Source organism: Hyperolius riggenbachi, chromosome 4 (assembly GCF_040937935.1).
Source record: "Hyperolius riggenbachi isolate aHypRig1 chromosome 4, aHypRig1.pri, whole genome shotgun sequence".
Classification (NCBI taxonomy): domain Eukaryota; kingdom Metazoa; phylum Chordata; class Amphibia; order Anura; family Hyperoliidae; genus Hyperolius; species Hyperolius riggenbachi.
Window position 1 is genome coordinate 333,833,575 of NC_090649.1, and position 16,188 is coordinate 333,849,762.

Sequence of the window (16,188 nt, forward strand, 5' to 3'; positions counted from 1 at the left end):
TTGTTAAAGGGGAACTGAAGTAAGAGGTATACGGAGGCTGCCATATTTATTTCCTTTTAATCAATACCAGTTGCCTGGCAGCCCTGCTGGTCTATTTCTCTGCAGTAGTATCTAAATACACCAGAAACAAGCATGCAGCTAGTCTTGTCAGATCTGACTTTAAAGTCTGAAACACCTGATCTGCTGCATGCTTGTTCAGGGGCTATGGCTAATAGTATTAGATGCAGAGGATCAGCAGGGCTGCCAGCCAACTGGTATTGCTTAAAAGGAAATAAATATGGCAGCCTCCATATACCTCTCTCTTCAGTTCCCCTTTAACATTTTTTTTAAACAATTGAACTTTTTTATCTATCCCTTGCTCTCAGAAGTTGTTCTGTGCAGGAAAGATTTTATAGCTGCAATTCTTTATCCATGAGGGTTACCAACAAGGTACCCACAAGAGTGAAGCGGTCACTTGCTTGCCTGAGGATTAACTCTTTCAGGCAGGAAAAGAAAACAGTAAACAGCCTAGTTATTAACTCGTTTAACACTGTACATATACGTTTATCTCATCATGGGCCTGATACTCTTAACTGCAGTAATATTGCCATGCACAGACAGCACACAACAATATTACCCTTACTTCCGCCAGCAAGCACTATGAGTTATGCCATTAGCATGACCCGCAGTACTTGAGTAGTATGACTGTTGTACGGCTACACGCATTACTAACGGTAAAGCTCGTTAGTAACGCACATTAACATAGCAACAGTCACGCTACTTAAGTACATCGGGTCGCACAAATAGCATATCTTGTGGTACTTGCTGGCAGAAGTAAAGGTAATATTGCAATGTCACATGCCATCATGGATACACTTTAAATATTGAATTTCTAATTTACTTTCATTGTTATGCCTTAAATATAATTTTACAAATATTTGTTGTGATTTTATGTGAAAAGTAATCGGTCTCATCTGTATAACATTCTCTCACATAAACGTGAGAGCCTTATTTTATTAATTACAACTAAAATCATTCTCTAATGTGTTCTTTCCCATGAAATTACAAGCTTCTAAACAAATTGTGCAAGTTCATGTCCACCAATTGCACTGTTGGTCTGTGTATATAATATCTATTTATCAAGAGAGAAATGAAAGGCTCTGGGGATCCAATGAGATGTATACTGACCAAGTCTAAAGTCTAGCCGTGCATTGCCATGGCTATAGAGATTCATATGCGTTCTCGCATCACAGCAAGTGCTAGCGTGCATCTCCCAAGACACTTGCCAGCACAATGGAATCGGGCCCTAATGCTACCCTGTGCTGTATCTCTTTTAAGCCTCATCTACACAGTTCAATTTTCCATCAGATAGATGGATTTATTAGATAGATCTAACAAGAAATTGCATCGTGTGTAGACATCCAAATTGTTTCAGATTTTGCTTTAATAATTATCCAAAATCTATTGCAAAATCTAACGCAATCCGATTGGACCAGTTAGAAACGATCTAATAGATCTGATGGAAAATTGTACAGTGTAGATGAGGCTTTAGGTGCACAAACACAAATTCCGGAAGAATATAGATTAAGTATACTGTTCAGGGCTGTGGAGTCGGTACAAAAATCCACCGACTACTCAAGTTAGAATTCCTCCGACTCCTCTAATTTGCATATTACAATCTTGTTGATTGAAAGTATGTAACATGAAATGTATCTCTTAACTGCCAATGCTTAGGAATTTTAAATGAAAACTGAAGTGAGAGGGATATGTAGGCTGCCATATTTATTCCCTTTTAACCTTTTCACCTCGAAGGGTTTTTCCTGTTAAAAAACCAGAGCAATTTTCACCCTTCAGCCCTCCTTCCATTCATTCACCTATAACTTTATTACTACTTATCACAACGAAACAATCTATATATTGTTTTTTTCGCCACTGATTAGGCTTTCTTTTGGGGGTACTTTTTGCTAAGAATTATTTTCTTCTAACTCAGTTTTAATGGGAATAATAAGGAAAAATTAATTGCTCAGTTTTCGGCCATTATAGTTTCAAAATAAAACATGCTACCATAATTAAAACCCACACATTTTATTTGCCCATTTGTATCAGTTATTGCAACATTTAAAATTTTTCCCTAGTATAATGTATGGCGCCAATATTTTATTTGGAAATAAAGGTGTATTTTTTAAGTTTTGCATCTATCCCTAATTACAAGCCCATAATTTATAAAGTAATTATAGTAGTATACAGTTTTTGCATACATATTTAAAAAGTTCAGTCCCTAAGTTAACTATTTATGTTTTTTTTTTTTTGTTTTAATAAAAAAATAAAGGTAACTAGGGATGGATAAACTGAAAAAAAAAGGGGTCTGTAATATTACAATTTGGCCACAAGATGTCCTCAGTGGTGACCTCAGCTCCGTACTGTTAGTACGGAAACGGAAGCACTACGTGCACAGGATTCATGAATGGCAGAGCCATCTGAATAGACGGCTGCAGCCATTCACAGGGGAACTTAGATCAATGAATAGGATTTGTTTTGTGAGGCCGGATTGGAACGCAGCGTGGGAGGCGCCGAGGGAAGGAGCAAGAAGACGCCTGATGGGTAAGATTAACCCACCCTCAGCCACCCGCACAGCTGCTGTAATTAGTAGGATTAAATTCGAATAACCCTATTCGAATTTCATCCGAATGCGAAGTTAAAGGGATATTGTAGGGGGGTCGGGGGAAAATGAGTTGAACTTACCCGGGGCTTCTACTGGTCCCCCGCCGACATCCTGTGCACGCCCAGCCGCTCACCGATGCTTTGGCCCCGCCTCCGGTTCACTTCTGGAATTTCAGACTTTAAAGTCTGAAAACCACTGCGCCTGCGTTGCCGTGTCCTTACTCCCGCTGATGTCACCAGGAGAGTACTGCGCAGGCCCAGTATGGCCCTAATCATATACATGGTTTACTTTTAAACAAACATTTATTTCTGCTTACTTTTGGTTTACTAAAGAAATAAAGGACAGTGTTGCTCATGTGTAACAGAAAATACAAAGACATGTGATCAGTTTAATCAGGTGACTGATTTGTTAAGGTGGCCACACGATACAATAAAATGATCCAATTTTACGGCAATTCGATAAATATGATCAGATCTCCTGAAAAAAAATCAAAAGCTTTTTTTCATTCGACTGAAAAATCCGCTCAGATTTCAGTTTGTTTTTGCAATTCTTGAATTGAACACATATTTAAATCGTATGGTGTGTGGCCACCTTAAGGATGATCACAATCATATACTATAGCAGGAAGTGATCACACAGCAAATCAGAGCCTTTCCAATCCATCAGCTGATGAAACGGATCACACGGTTCTCCAGGAGTTGTTCTACACATCAACAAAACTAGTTAAGAGAACTGTAGTAAAATGAATTTTCTTCCATGTCAATTAACAAAATGCAGAATTTAAAAAAAAAATCTGCATGTGACAGACACTTAAGTAAATAACAACCACACTATAAAGTAGAATCAGAATTCCCACTTTTTAGAACAAACAACATCACCTAAAAACATTAACAGAAGTGCAAGTCAAATAAATATTACAGTATAGTAACAGAAGTTATGGTAAGTAGCAATATCCAAAGTTTTCAGTAAAAAAAAAAAAAAACTAAGAAAAAATCCACAGTATTTTATTATTCATTTAGCGATATCCATAAGGACCCGAATTCAAAGTACTATGGTACAGAAAGCAATATCTGCATCCATATCCATGGTAGTCATGACAGCAGGAGAATTTTACAAACTGGTTATTTCAGCACAACTCAGTCTTGTCTGTGATACTGAAATGAATTGTAACGTCGCATCCTTATTGGTATAATGAAGCTTATAGCACCTGGCCTGTGAAAACCTCATTAAAAAGTCATTGGAAACACAGCAGCTAAACAGGTATGTAAATTTGATCTTGAAGCTTGCTTCAGTGGTATTTGTATGCAATTCATTCTGATCTGTCATATGGGAGACACATGTAAACACTTCTGTTTGGGGAAAATGCAATTTCCCAGTGTTAATAGGTTCTTTACATTGGGTTACTCTTCCAGGAGATTCTTCAGACCTCATGTAAGTTAGAATATGCAGCGGTTAGTCAGCTGGAACAAACAATTTGGCATATGAGTTTTTTTTCCCCAAAATGTTAAAGTCGTACCACTGGAAGCTTTCCTACTGGCACTTGTATACCTTAAAAGAAAAAAAAACATTGCCATTTTCAGTTGGATTATGCCATCAGCTTTGGTAAAGCAAATTTCTTGTCAGTAATTTGAGGCAACATTTAAGGCAGACTGTTAAAGAGACTCAGAGACGAGTCTTAAGCTAGTTTTTTTAGTTACCTGAAACTTCCTTCAGCCCCATAAGCACGGCTGCATCCCTCGCCGTCCTCCTGCGATTTCCTGTTCAGCCGCGGTGAGCCCCGGTAACAGGCTCAGTGACATCATCTTTGGGTCTACTGCGCATGCGCAGTAGGTCCACGCATGCGCAGAAGACCCTGACTGGCTTCGACTGAGCCCATTACTGGGGCTCACCATGTGCTGAACGGGAGGGAGCAGGAGGACGGTGAGGGACACATCTGTGCTTATGGGGCTGAAGGATACCCCGGGTAAGTAAAAAACTAGCTTAAGATTAGTCTCGGAGTCCCTTTAAATGGTAGAAATGCAGAATGTGTAATATACCATACCAATTTTTTTTCCTAGCTAGTTCTGTGATTCCAGTCTGGCTGGGAACAGCTCTTCCTCCAGCCTGCTGGCTATGCAATGTGAATCAGCAGCAAACTGGTAAGTCATTGTTTAACTCTCTCCTCCCACAAGAATCCTTCCACTGTTAACGTGGACCTGAACTCTTGCCAGGACAGAAGGGAAACAGAGAAATGCACCCTGTATGTATTTAGAAAGTTAAGCCTGTCTTAATTCCCCCTCATCTGAGACTAAGCACAAGTTGATTCCTCACTGTGTCAGCTGCCTGCCACGACAGAGAGGTCATTGGTGAACACAGGATGTTAAAATAAACCTAAACCAAACTTAAAAAAAAAGGAGTTTCACTTATCTGGGGCTTCTACCAGCCCCCTGCAGACGTCCTGTGTCTGTGCCATCACTAAACGATCCTCCAGTCCCACACAGTGGCTAAGTTTCATTTTCCACCAACTGGCCAGTCAATGGCCACTGCGCATGCACTGGCCAAAGCTGCCCTTGATCACAATCCCTTCGCCGCGAGCATGATGTGCGCAGCCCTGTGGGTATCAATTGGCCAGTCAGTGGGAGACAATAACTTAGCCCTTGCAGGGGACCGGAGGATCATTAAGTGACGGCGAGGGCACAGGACGTCTGCAGGGGGCTGGTAGAAGCCCCAGGTGAGTGAAACACACTTTTTTAAGTGTGGTTTAGGTTTCATTTAACAATATGGCTGCTTCCATGAAAGCAGGAAGTAGAAACACTGCAGATTTATTGCAGGATTCGTATCAGCTGTGAAAAAAATGTTTTTCTTTAAATGTTATGTTGTTGCGTATCTTTTGAAGCAAGTCTAAAGAAGAAAGATATCCAAAGAGAGGGAGAGTGTTCCCCAACCCTGTCCTCAATGCCCACCAACAGTGCATGTTTTGTGGAAATCCACAGAGGTAGTTTATCAGCTCTACTAAGACACTAATTACCTCATCTGTGAATGTTCGTGGTCTCCAGCAAAACATGTACTGTTGGTGGGCCTTGAGGACAGGGTTGGGGAGCTCAGCCATAGAGTGTGCGCGCAAGAGGGTGCTCCCACATGCCCGAGTGTTTCCAAAGATTCTGCAAGCCCACCCAACGTGGAAGAGAGCAGACTACGACCCTTGGGTCGTTGACTGCTAACGGTAGAGCCTGCGGGGAACACAGGGACCGTAAGGAGACCAGGCAGGCTCTATAGGACCCAGAGCCTTCCGTCTCCTTAGGCAAGTATCTGTGTTTTTGTTTTTTTATTTTCACTTCAGAGTGACTCCCTTTAAAACAGAGAGAAAGTTCTGGGTTCAGGTCTGCTTTAAGGTGCCCATACACTTATCGACTTTCCCCAGATGGATGAAAATGTACAGGAATGGAACGCAACCTTTTTTTACCCAGCATATGTGTGAACCCAGCCTAAGTCCCTTTGAAAACTGATAAAAGAAGCAATAATTTTATTGTAAAGTACTTTTTCAGTGCAGGTACCAGTTCATTTCCCTGCCTAGTGCCTAACCACAATGCTAAATTCACACTATGACCCATATACTATTAACTTTTCTCCAAGGAGTTATTTTTCAAACCTTACCCCCAAAAAATACCTGTAAGGCCACTTTCACACTTACAGCATCACCTCGTGTTGTGGTACTCCTTCTCGCCACAGCTCACCGGAAAGGCAATTTAAGTCTATGGAGACTTACGCTGCAAGCCCGCTGTAAACTCTGCAGTGCGTTGCCGCGTGATCTGTGCCTACCTCATAGATTATGAAACAATGCAAATCTATGGTGACGTGGTAAGTGTGCAGGAGTGATCTTGGTAGCGTGGTGCATGCAAGACTGACCATAATCAAATGACGCACTTCTTGTCCAGCAGGGGGTACGTCACTGAGTGGGGGGGGGGGGGGGAGTGGGCGGTATGCATATTACCGTTGACACACTCTGCTGCAGGGTAATATGGATGGAGACATGGGACCATATGCAATTCACTTTTTCACCTGAGTTTTCTCCTAGGAGATAATTTTTCATCGTGCCCCGCGGTCTCCTGCTGTGGACGATTGCACTGCATAATATGGGAAACTAGCCTAAGCTCCCAGAAAGCAAGAAAAACATATGTTTGATCCTGTAATGGATGACTGAGTAGGTCCTATGCTTAACCGATTATCTAATCAGTTGTATGGCCACTTCCTGTTTACACTAGAACAAATGAGAGCAGCCTTGAGCCTCGTAAACACACTAAATGGTTCTCGACCTAGACGGCCATCTCTGTCACAAATCTTATGCTGGGCATACACGGCTCAATTTTGAGCCATTAAGATGTCTTGATAGATAATTTCTGACATGTCCAATCTCCCGCCCGTTCGTTTCACCGCTTGATTCCGGATAGCAGTGAATGGAAAAAGATAAGAAAAACGAGCGGAAGATAAGAGAATTGACTGTGGAATCGAGCGGCAAAATCAAGCCATGTATTCCCAGTATAATGTGTGTATGGCAGCCCCCAAATACTCAGATGCATCAGCCAGTGATCTAGACTGCAAAGTCCCTTATACTGATTTTTTGCAATTCTTCCTCCTGTCCTTCGGGTGGCACTCTAGCCCTATGGTGGGATTGAGGTCTATTGACATACATCAATTGTATGACAATTGATGATCTCACCCAAGGGATCGAAAGCCTTGGAGGACCGAAAGATAACGGGCTGCGAGCATCCAGATCCTGGGGGAGTTATAACTATTGCTGCGCTGCACACTTTGCATATACCTCCTGGCAGTTACCCTGACCCAAGCTCAGGATTACCACTAACCGCATCCTTTTTTCACCACAAGCCTGAGTCAGCGATAACGAGGTCAAGGTGTACCTGAAGGGGAAAAAAAAATACCCCTAGGGGGTAATTACCTCGGAAGGGGGCCTCTGGATCCTAAAGAGGCGATCCAGTGCTGTGACCACCGAAAGTCCAGCTGTATGCGCTGCGCTCAGATGCGGCTTTCTGCTCTGGATCACATGGCCAGGCCAGATCGAGTTTGCTCTACTGCACAGGTGCCTCGTGCCTGCACAGTAGAGCAGACCCGATCAGGCTCGGCTATTTCTGCCAGAGCCCAAACAGAAAGCTGCTAGTGCGCCTGCACAGGCACCTAAACTGAAAATTAAAAGTGAAAATAAACATACACATGTCATACTTGCCTCCTGTGTAGTCTACTCATCAATCTCTTTCTCCTCTCCCGTGTCCTGTTTGTCCACTGTGATCAATGGAATTTTCAGTCCTCCATTTAAAAAAATAGCCATTATCCTATAACAGCTTCCTGGTAAGCACACTGTTAAACTGTAAAACGGCCCACTTGAGCTTTAGGGAAACATGGACATTACCTTGCATATCAGTTGTCCTTTCAGCTATAACTGACAGCAACTGATATAATTCAGTTCTGACAAGATCTTGTCAGAACAGGAAGGGATCGTTGTTCGAAGAAATTGGTGAGCTTCTAATAGGAACTGACGGCATGTAAGCATGTAATATTCATTTGTAGGTACATCATGTGTTTTGTTTTTGTTTTTTTAATAATTTTACTTGGTTCAGGTTCCCTTTAAGTCACAGATGTCGAACTCCAGGCCTGGAGGGCCAGATCCATGCCAGTGTTTAGGATGGACTGAGAAAGAGAGGAATGTGTTCTACCTGATAGACCACACCTTTCCTGATTCAGACCCATCAATTAATTTGAGCTGTGTCAAAAATGCGTGAGGATCTCGGCCCTCATAGGACCGGTTTGACATCTCTGCTTTAAGCAATTAAGGACTGCAGCCTTAAAACCCCTTAAAGGATACCTGAACTGACATGTGACATGATGAGATAGACGTGTATGTACAGTGCCTAGCACACAAATAACTATGCTGTGTTCCTTTTTTTTTCCCTTTCTCTGCCTGAAAGAGTTAAATATCAGGTATGTAAGTGGCTGACTCAGTCCTGACTCAGACAGGAAGTAACTACAGTGTGACCCTTACTGATAAGAAATTCCAACTATAAAACACTCTAGCAGAAAATGGCTTCTGAGAGCAAGAAAGAGGTAAAAAGGGGAATTTCTTATCAGTGAGGGTCACAGTGTAGTCACTTCCTGTCTGAGTCAGCCACTTACATACCTGATATTTAACTCTTTCAGGCAGAGTTAGGAGTATGGGGAGTTCATAGAAGATTTTATTTTTTGTCACAAGCTAGCGGAAATTGATTTTTTTTTTTTCACAAAGTGTCATTTTCCACTAACTTGTGACAAAAACTAAAATTGTCTATAAACTCATCATACGCCTAACAGAATACCTTGGGGTGTCTGCTTTCTAAAATGGGGTCACTTGTGGGGTTCCTATACTGCCCTGGCATTTTAGGGGCCCAAAACCGTGAGGAGTAGTCTGGAAACCAAATGCCCCAAAATGACTGTTCAGGGGTATAAGCATCCGCAAATTTTGATGACAGGTGGTCTATGAGGGGCCGAATTTCGTGGAACCGGTCATAAGCAGGGTGGCCTCTTAGATGACAGGTTGTATTGGTACTGAAGTGCAGGATGTTCTCAAATCGTGACATGGACATGGCAGCAGAGAACATGGGCATGTGATGTATTGGGTGCGTAGACCAATAAGACCGCAATACATTCTTTTTGACTAGACCCATTTTAAGGAGAAGGCCCAAAAAAATGTTAAGTTTGGAAACTTGGAGTGGTTTCCACCAAATAGGCTGGGCATGGTAGCTTCTCGGATTGGCGGTTGCGTATTGTGTGGCATAACGGTTGGTCTCAGCCACAATTAAGTCGTAGAGATCCACGGTGCAGAACAGATGAAAAAAGTCTAGGGCCAAACCTAGATTAATTGTTCCCATCTGGACTCCAGACTGGGCGGTGAAAGGGGGCAGTACGGGTGCTGCGGAACCAGGGGATTGCCAATTGGGATTTGCCAGCACCTCTGGGAGACTATGGGTAGTACGGGCCCGTTTTGCTGGTGGCTGCGACTCGGACTTAATGCACGTGCCACCGAACCAGTTTCTACTACCATGCTGGTGCTCGCCACTTCACCAGGGTCTATTGGTAGTACTGGTGCTAGGTCCAAGAGATGTTACGCTGCTGGTGCATGCCTCACCAAGAAAACTCGGATCAGCGCTACCACCACTCTGTTGCCCTTGAGTCTGATCCTGCGCCACTTGCGGTCCAGTGACATGGGGTGTGGTAACGCCTTTCTTTAGCCGGGACCTCAACCTCGTCACTGGTATCGGTCAGAGAGCCACTGCTGTTCACCGGTTCGTATTTTGACCCGGATGATTCGTCGGATGAGGCTTCCCAATCACACTCACCCCACTAGGCCAGAATCTCGGCGGCCTCTTCAGCGAATACCCCTTTTTTACCATGGTGGACTGCTAAATTTAGGGGGTATTCCTCTGAGACTACCCAGGAAAAAGAGCACCTACCTAGTAAAAGGGAATACTTGTGAAGTAGAAAGCTGTGGCCATTAAGTTTTGATTAAAAAAAATCAAAACTGATCTTTACAGTGCCATAGCTATTGTACAGTGTTTTTTGCAGTGATCACAAAAAAAATTCTGTCACTGCGGTGGGGCGGGCTGAACGCAAGTGCAGGCGAACGATCAGGCCTGATCGGTCAAACACTGTGTTTTTAGTGTATCCTAGTGACCCCAATATAGATCTGACTGCGATCAGTAATGATCACTTAGGCCCAGTGCACACCGAGCGGTTTTTGGAGCGATCCGCCGGCCGCATCCACCTATAAAAACGCTTGTCTAATGTATTGCAATGGGATGGTGCACACCGGCGGTTTGCGGTTTTTGCCAAGCCGCAAACGCGCCTCCTGCTGCACGTTTGCGGTTTGCTAAAAAACCTCAAACCGCCGGTGTGCACCACACATTGAAATACAATAGCCAAGCGTTTTCACTGGCTGATGCGGCTGGTGGATCGCATACAAAATCCGCTTGGTGTGCACCCGGCCAAATATCTGCTCTCTGCTCCCAAAACCGCTAGCGTTTTGACGATCTGCTAGCGGTTTTGGTGTGCACTGGGCCTCACAGATACTATATAGTATCAATGCTGATTAGCGACAGTGAAGATGCTAATTAGCAAATAATTAGTGACTGCAGTGTGGTGGGCTGGGTGCTAACTGACGCTAACTACCCAATGAAGGGCCCTAGCTAAATAACTGGCCTAACTTAACACTGGAACACTGGGATTGGGGGTCCTGAGGGTGTGGGCAGGTGATCAGAAGCCCGCAGGGGGCAGATTAGCTAGGGGGTGACAGGTGGTGATTGATGGGTGTCTCAGAGGGTGATTAGAGGGGAGGATAGATGCAATCAATGCACTGGGGAGGTGATCGGGGGGGGGGGGGGGGGTGCGGGCAATCTGAGGGTGTGGGCAGGTGATCAGGTGCCCGCAAGGGGCAGGTTAGGGTCTGATCTGATGGGTGGCAGTGACAGGGAGTGATTGATGGGTGATTAATAGGTGATCAGTGGGTGATTACAAGGGAGAATAGATGTATACAGTACACGGGGGGGGGGGGGGGTGTCTGGGGAGGATCTGAGAGTGTGGGGGGGGGGGGGTGATCAGGAGCTCCCAGGGGGCAGTTTAGGACCGAATCTAAAATATAGCGTTGACAGATAGTGACAGGGGGTGATTGATGGGTGATTAGGGGGGTGATTGGGTGCAATAAGTGGTCTGAGGGGTGCTGTGAGCGATCAGGGGGGCAGGGGGACAGGATCAGTGTGTGTGTGCGCTTTTTCATACACAGCTGCCTCCTCCCCTGGTGGTCGCTCGATCACTGGGACCACCAAGGGAGGAGGCAGCCAGTATAATACACTTTGTTAGCTTAACAAAGTGTAATGGAGAGATCGGAGGGTTAACAACCCGCCGGCGCTGCTAATTGGCCGGTGGGTTGACGTTGCGGGTGGGCGGAGCCTAATGCCGGCGAATGCGTGCGATCCCCGGCTAATTAGTCCCCCTGGTGCAACCACCGATCGGCGTTACGCGGTCCCTGGGGAGCCACCTGGGGAGCAGTGTGCAAGTGGTTAAGTAAAGGCCTGGTTTAATGCCCAGTACACACAATTCAATTTTCTGAGAGACTGACAGTCAAATCGATTATTTCCAACAGGTCTGATTCCCAATCGTTTTTCTGATAGATTTTCCAATCAGTTTTATACAAAATCAATCAGAAAAATGATTGGAAATCATATTGGGCCTGTCAGAAACAATTGATTCGAACATCAATCTGATGGAAAATTGCATTGTGTGTACCAGGCATTAGAAAGACTGATGAAATGGATTCACTAATAACTCCTCTGCCAGATTAATAACGCATACTTACCATCTTTACACTAACCAATCAATTAAATGAGTGTCCATAATATAAAAGTCAATACATAAGAAATCAAAATCCATACTTACCAAGATTTACTGCAAATTCCTGTATGGTGGACGTATCTACAGTGTAAGTGGTTTCTGCACTGCTGAAATCAGATAGATATGACATAAAAAAAGGTACCATTACACTGAATATATACTGAGAAAAAATACAACAGATTTACGTTAGGTGAAAGAAGTGTCGTGTGCATTATGGGACACAATGGCAAATGAACAGTATAATACAAATCTTAATCTTTTACGCAATCAAATAATGTACAGCCTATACACTTCCACTTGGACAAAAGCGCAAGAGGAGGAGGACACAAAGGGGACAGAGGCGGACACAAAAGGTACGAGGAGGACATAATTGGGGGTGGGGGACACGACATCCACAAGACACAATTTGAAATCACAGCCTCTGTAGAGGATGCCTTCAAACCCATTGGGCCATAGTCAAGTTGACCTATTTGAACAAAAGGCACAAATATTAAATAAAAAAAAAATTATACTTACAGCTTATTAACTTTCAATAAACCAAGATACACAAATGATGCAAGTGCATTCTTTTGAATATCAGAAGATAAAGCTTCATAACAATCAGTGGTTCCTGTAAATAAAGCATAAGAGAAGCAAGGCACTCTGATTAGATATATACAGTGGTGTAGTGAATAGCACTCTCACCCTGGCCCATACGCAATTCACTTTTTGTCCTGATATATCTCCTAGGTGAGATTTTCAAACTTGTCAATGAAATGCATTTTAAACTAACAGCAAGCAAAAAAATACTCAATCATTTTCATAGTACTTTTTCACTTACTTTTTAGTACTTTTTCAATTGCAAAGTGCTGAAAATATATTTTAAATTGATGATGAAAAATTATCTCCTAGGAGAAAACTCAGGAGGAAAAGTTAATAGCATATGGGGCCCTGTGTCTGTGATAGTTTCCTCCAGGCACTCCAGTTTCCTCACACATATCAAAAACATACAAATGAGTTAATTAGCTTACTCTTAAAATTGGAGACCATACGTGTCAAACTCCTGTCGTGGGCCAAATCTGTCCCACAGAGCAATCAAATTTGGCCCACTCTGCATTATGTTTGGCGTACTCTACTACCAAGAAAGCTAGGTGTAGCCCTAGATCACCAGGGAAGACATGGGGGGGGGGGGAGCACTAGACACCAGGGAACTACATAGAGGTGGGACGAGGCATTTAACAACATGGAACTGTATAGAGGACGGAGGGGGGCCACCAAAAAAAGACAAAAAACGTTTGTATAGCACTTTTCTCCTGTCAGACCCAAAGTGCTCAAGAGCTGAAGCCACTGGGATGCACTAAAGAGGCCACCCTGCAGTGTAAGGGAGTCTTGCCTAAGGGCTCCTTACTAAATAGGTACTGCCCCTTTTTTACATGGCGAGGAAAGGAACAGCGCTACTTAAAAACAGATTGCATCCTTATGACTACCTGCCTGAGAGTGCAAGCCCCAGTAGTGGGATAAAATACACCCCCAGCATTCAATTAAAATGCACCTGTCTATCACTGGAGGATGTTCGTTTCCGTAATAGCTTGCATGCAACTTATTAAGTACTCGTCCCTCCCACTGCAAAGAAGTCATCCCCCATGGGAGGGTCCCTAACACTAATTCTAAATTATGCATAGCCTGGATGCGCTACCAAGTAAAAATTTAAAATTGCACAAAGGTGGATCAGTGCATCAGCAGGCCGCCTCCGAATGGCTGATCCACCTTTGCGCAATTTTAAAAATTTTACTTAGTAGCGCATCCAGGCTATGCATATGCATAATTTAGGATTAGTTAGTGTTAGGGCCCCTACCATAGGGGAAGACTTCTTTGCAGTGGGAGGGACGAGTACCTAATAAGTTGCATGCAAGCTATTACGGAAACCAACATCCTCCAGTGATAGACAGGTGCATTTTAATTGAATGCTGGGTGTGTATTTTATCACACTAGTGGGGCTAGCACTCTCAAGCAGGTATTTAAAAGGATGCAATCTGTTTAAGTAGCGCTGTTCCTTTCCTCGCCATGTACATTTGTACATGGCGAGGAAAGGAACAGCGCTACTTAAACAGATTGTAACTTTGGTCAGCTGCTCCCATGTAATAGCATTGCTTATTGAGGTTTATGCAGAGCTTCTGTTTGTTTTCAAGGTGCATTTGTAGCTTCTAGGGGGGGCTCAGCGCACCTCTGAATTGGTGGCCATTCGGAGGCGGCCTGGTGATGCGCTGATCCACCTTTGCGCAGGTACTGCTCCTAGCCAGGATTTGAACCCTGGTCTCCCATGTCAAAGGCAGTGCCCTTAACTAGACACTAGGGAACGGTATAGGGAAGAAAGGGGGCTTAAGACACCAGGGAACTGTATAAGTGAGAAAGTTGGGCACTAGACATTGAGGTTGCCCAGCAACTTGGTTCCAGTGTTCAATTTCAGCCCACTTGGTATTTGAGTTTGTATTTGAGTTTGAAACCCCTGCCCTAGACTATGATGAACTTGTTATGGATTAGACTGAGTCCCTCTAGACACAATTAAGTTACAAGACTATATATATATTGGTATGAGGAAGTGGGGTATGAGGAAGTGGGCATTGATCCCACGAAACGCATCGCCATAGTGCAATACAAGTTAATTTTATATACTTAAACTGTATCATCCTTGAAGTAAGTAGTCTCGTTTTCTTCACATTTTATTTGTTTTAACAAAGTTTTATCCATACTGGTCGCCTCCTCTCTCCTTTGCATTGTACACCACACATTTGGAGGGAAACCACAATCCAGAGAGTCCAATACACTCCAGTGGAGATGGGTTTTCTCCACTTGCCATGTTGGTTGTTTGTTCTCTAAGGCAGCAACCTAATTCTGTGAGTATTCATTCAATCTTCTGCATCCTAAGTTGTTAATACTACACCATTTGGGCTCCCTTTGTCTCTGTGTTTCTTTTAAAGGTGCGGTTTCATGTTATCTCTCAAAGTTATTCCAAATAAATGAAACTTTATGCTTTAAAAGAAAATGAGCTGGCTGAACTGTGCTGCACAAAGTTGATAATGTGAACATGGTAATCTGGAAATTACTGTTCACAACTGCACCTTGTGATCTATGTCAGATGATGTACATTGATGTTAACTCATAATGTTTATCCATGTTAGAGACATAAGGAGAGACACCAAGAGCCAATATAGTGTAGTATGTACTGGAGCTGGGTTGTGGAAAAGTAAGTATAATACTATATACTCACAAAAGTGGGTTAGCGTCCAGGTAACCACTATACAGGCAGGTGAGAAGATTAGACCTGTCCTCACTCAGCATTAAGATGTCGCTCTCTGTAAAGATGGAGAAAGAAGGATCTAATTCCCCTCCACCAGGGGTGTAAATCATAGTTTATACAAAGGAACAGAGGCGCCAAAAGAGTAAAAACCGTTCTTAAAAAGGTTTAAAATGAAGTAGGTAGAGGTGGACGTACCCCTCCAATGCAGATACAAGAGATTGTCGATTTAGACCAAAATTGATTTACATACTCCAAAAGGTTCAACGCGTTTTGCGGGTATATCCCACTTCCTCAGGCTATACCAGGAAGCATATAACAAAAAGCATCTGGGCCTGAGCTTAGCGCCTCAGAGGCGGCCAGCTCAGACCCAGATGTTTATTGTTATATGCTCCCTTGTATAGCCTGAGGAAGTGGGATATACCCGCGAAACGCGTTGCACCTTTTGGCGTATGTAAATAAACCAATTTTTGTCTAAATCGACAATCTCTTGTTTCTGCATTGGAGGGGTAAGTCCACCCCTACCTACTCCATTTTAAACCTTTTGAAGAACTGTTTTTACTCTTTTGGCGCCTCTGTTCCTTTGTATAAATGTTAGAGACATATTAATTGCTCTGTTTAGATTTTGAATTGTTTGTTATACATTTTTTAGAAAGTAAAAGAAAATGAGGGTTGGACTATGTTTTTAAAACAAACCTGCCACTTCCTTCATAAAAATGAATGACATTAAGTTCACCAGCCAAATACTAAAAATGTGCTTATTATTTTCAGGTTACGAGTCAGTGGCAGAAGTACTGTGGATGGCTCATATGAATAAAGAAAACACTGATCCTAATAGGATCCAAGGAAACACTGATCCACTGTA

At 43.2% G+C, this 16,188-nt stretch overlaps 1 protein-coding gene across 1 annotated transcript in view; it reads right to left on the bottom strand.

Annotated features, from left to right (window-relative positions):
* Positions 1 to 3,629: 3,629 nt before the first annotated feature.
* GNPAT (glyceronephosphate O-acyltransferase) overlaps positions 3,630 to 16,188 on the bottom strand; it is a 105,942-nt gene continuing 93,383 nt past the window's right edge. The window contains exons 10-12 of the mRNA XM_068233392.1: positions 12,566 to 12,659; positions 12,095 to 12,156; positions 3,630 to 4,189 (exon numbers count right to left, since the gene is read on the bottom strand). Of these exons, the coding sequence (XP_068089493.1) occupies positions 4,146 to 4,189; positions 12,095 to 12,156; positions 12,566 to 12,659 (200 nt within the window). The 3' untranslated portion in view covers positions 3,630 to 4,145. The remainder of the gene's footprint in view (positions 4,190 to 12,094; positions 12,157 to 12,565; positions 12,660 to 16,188) is intronic.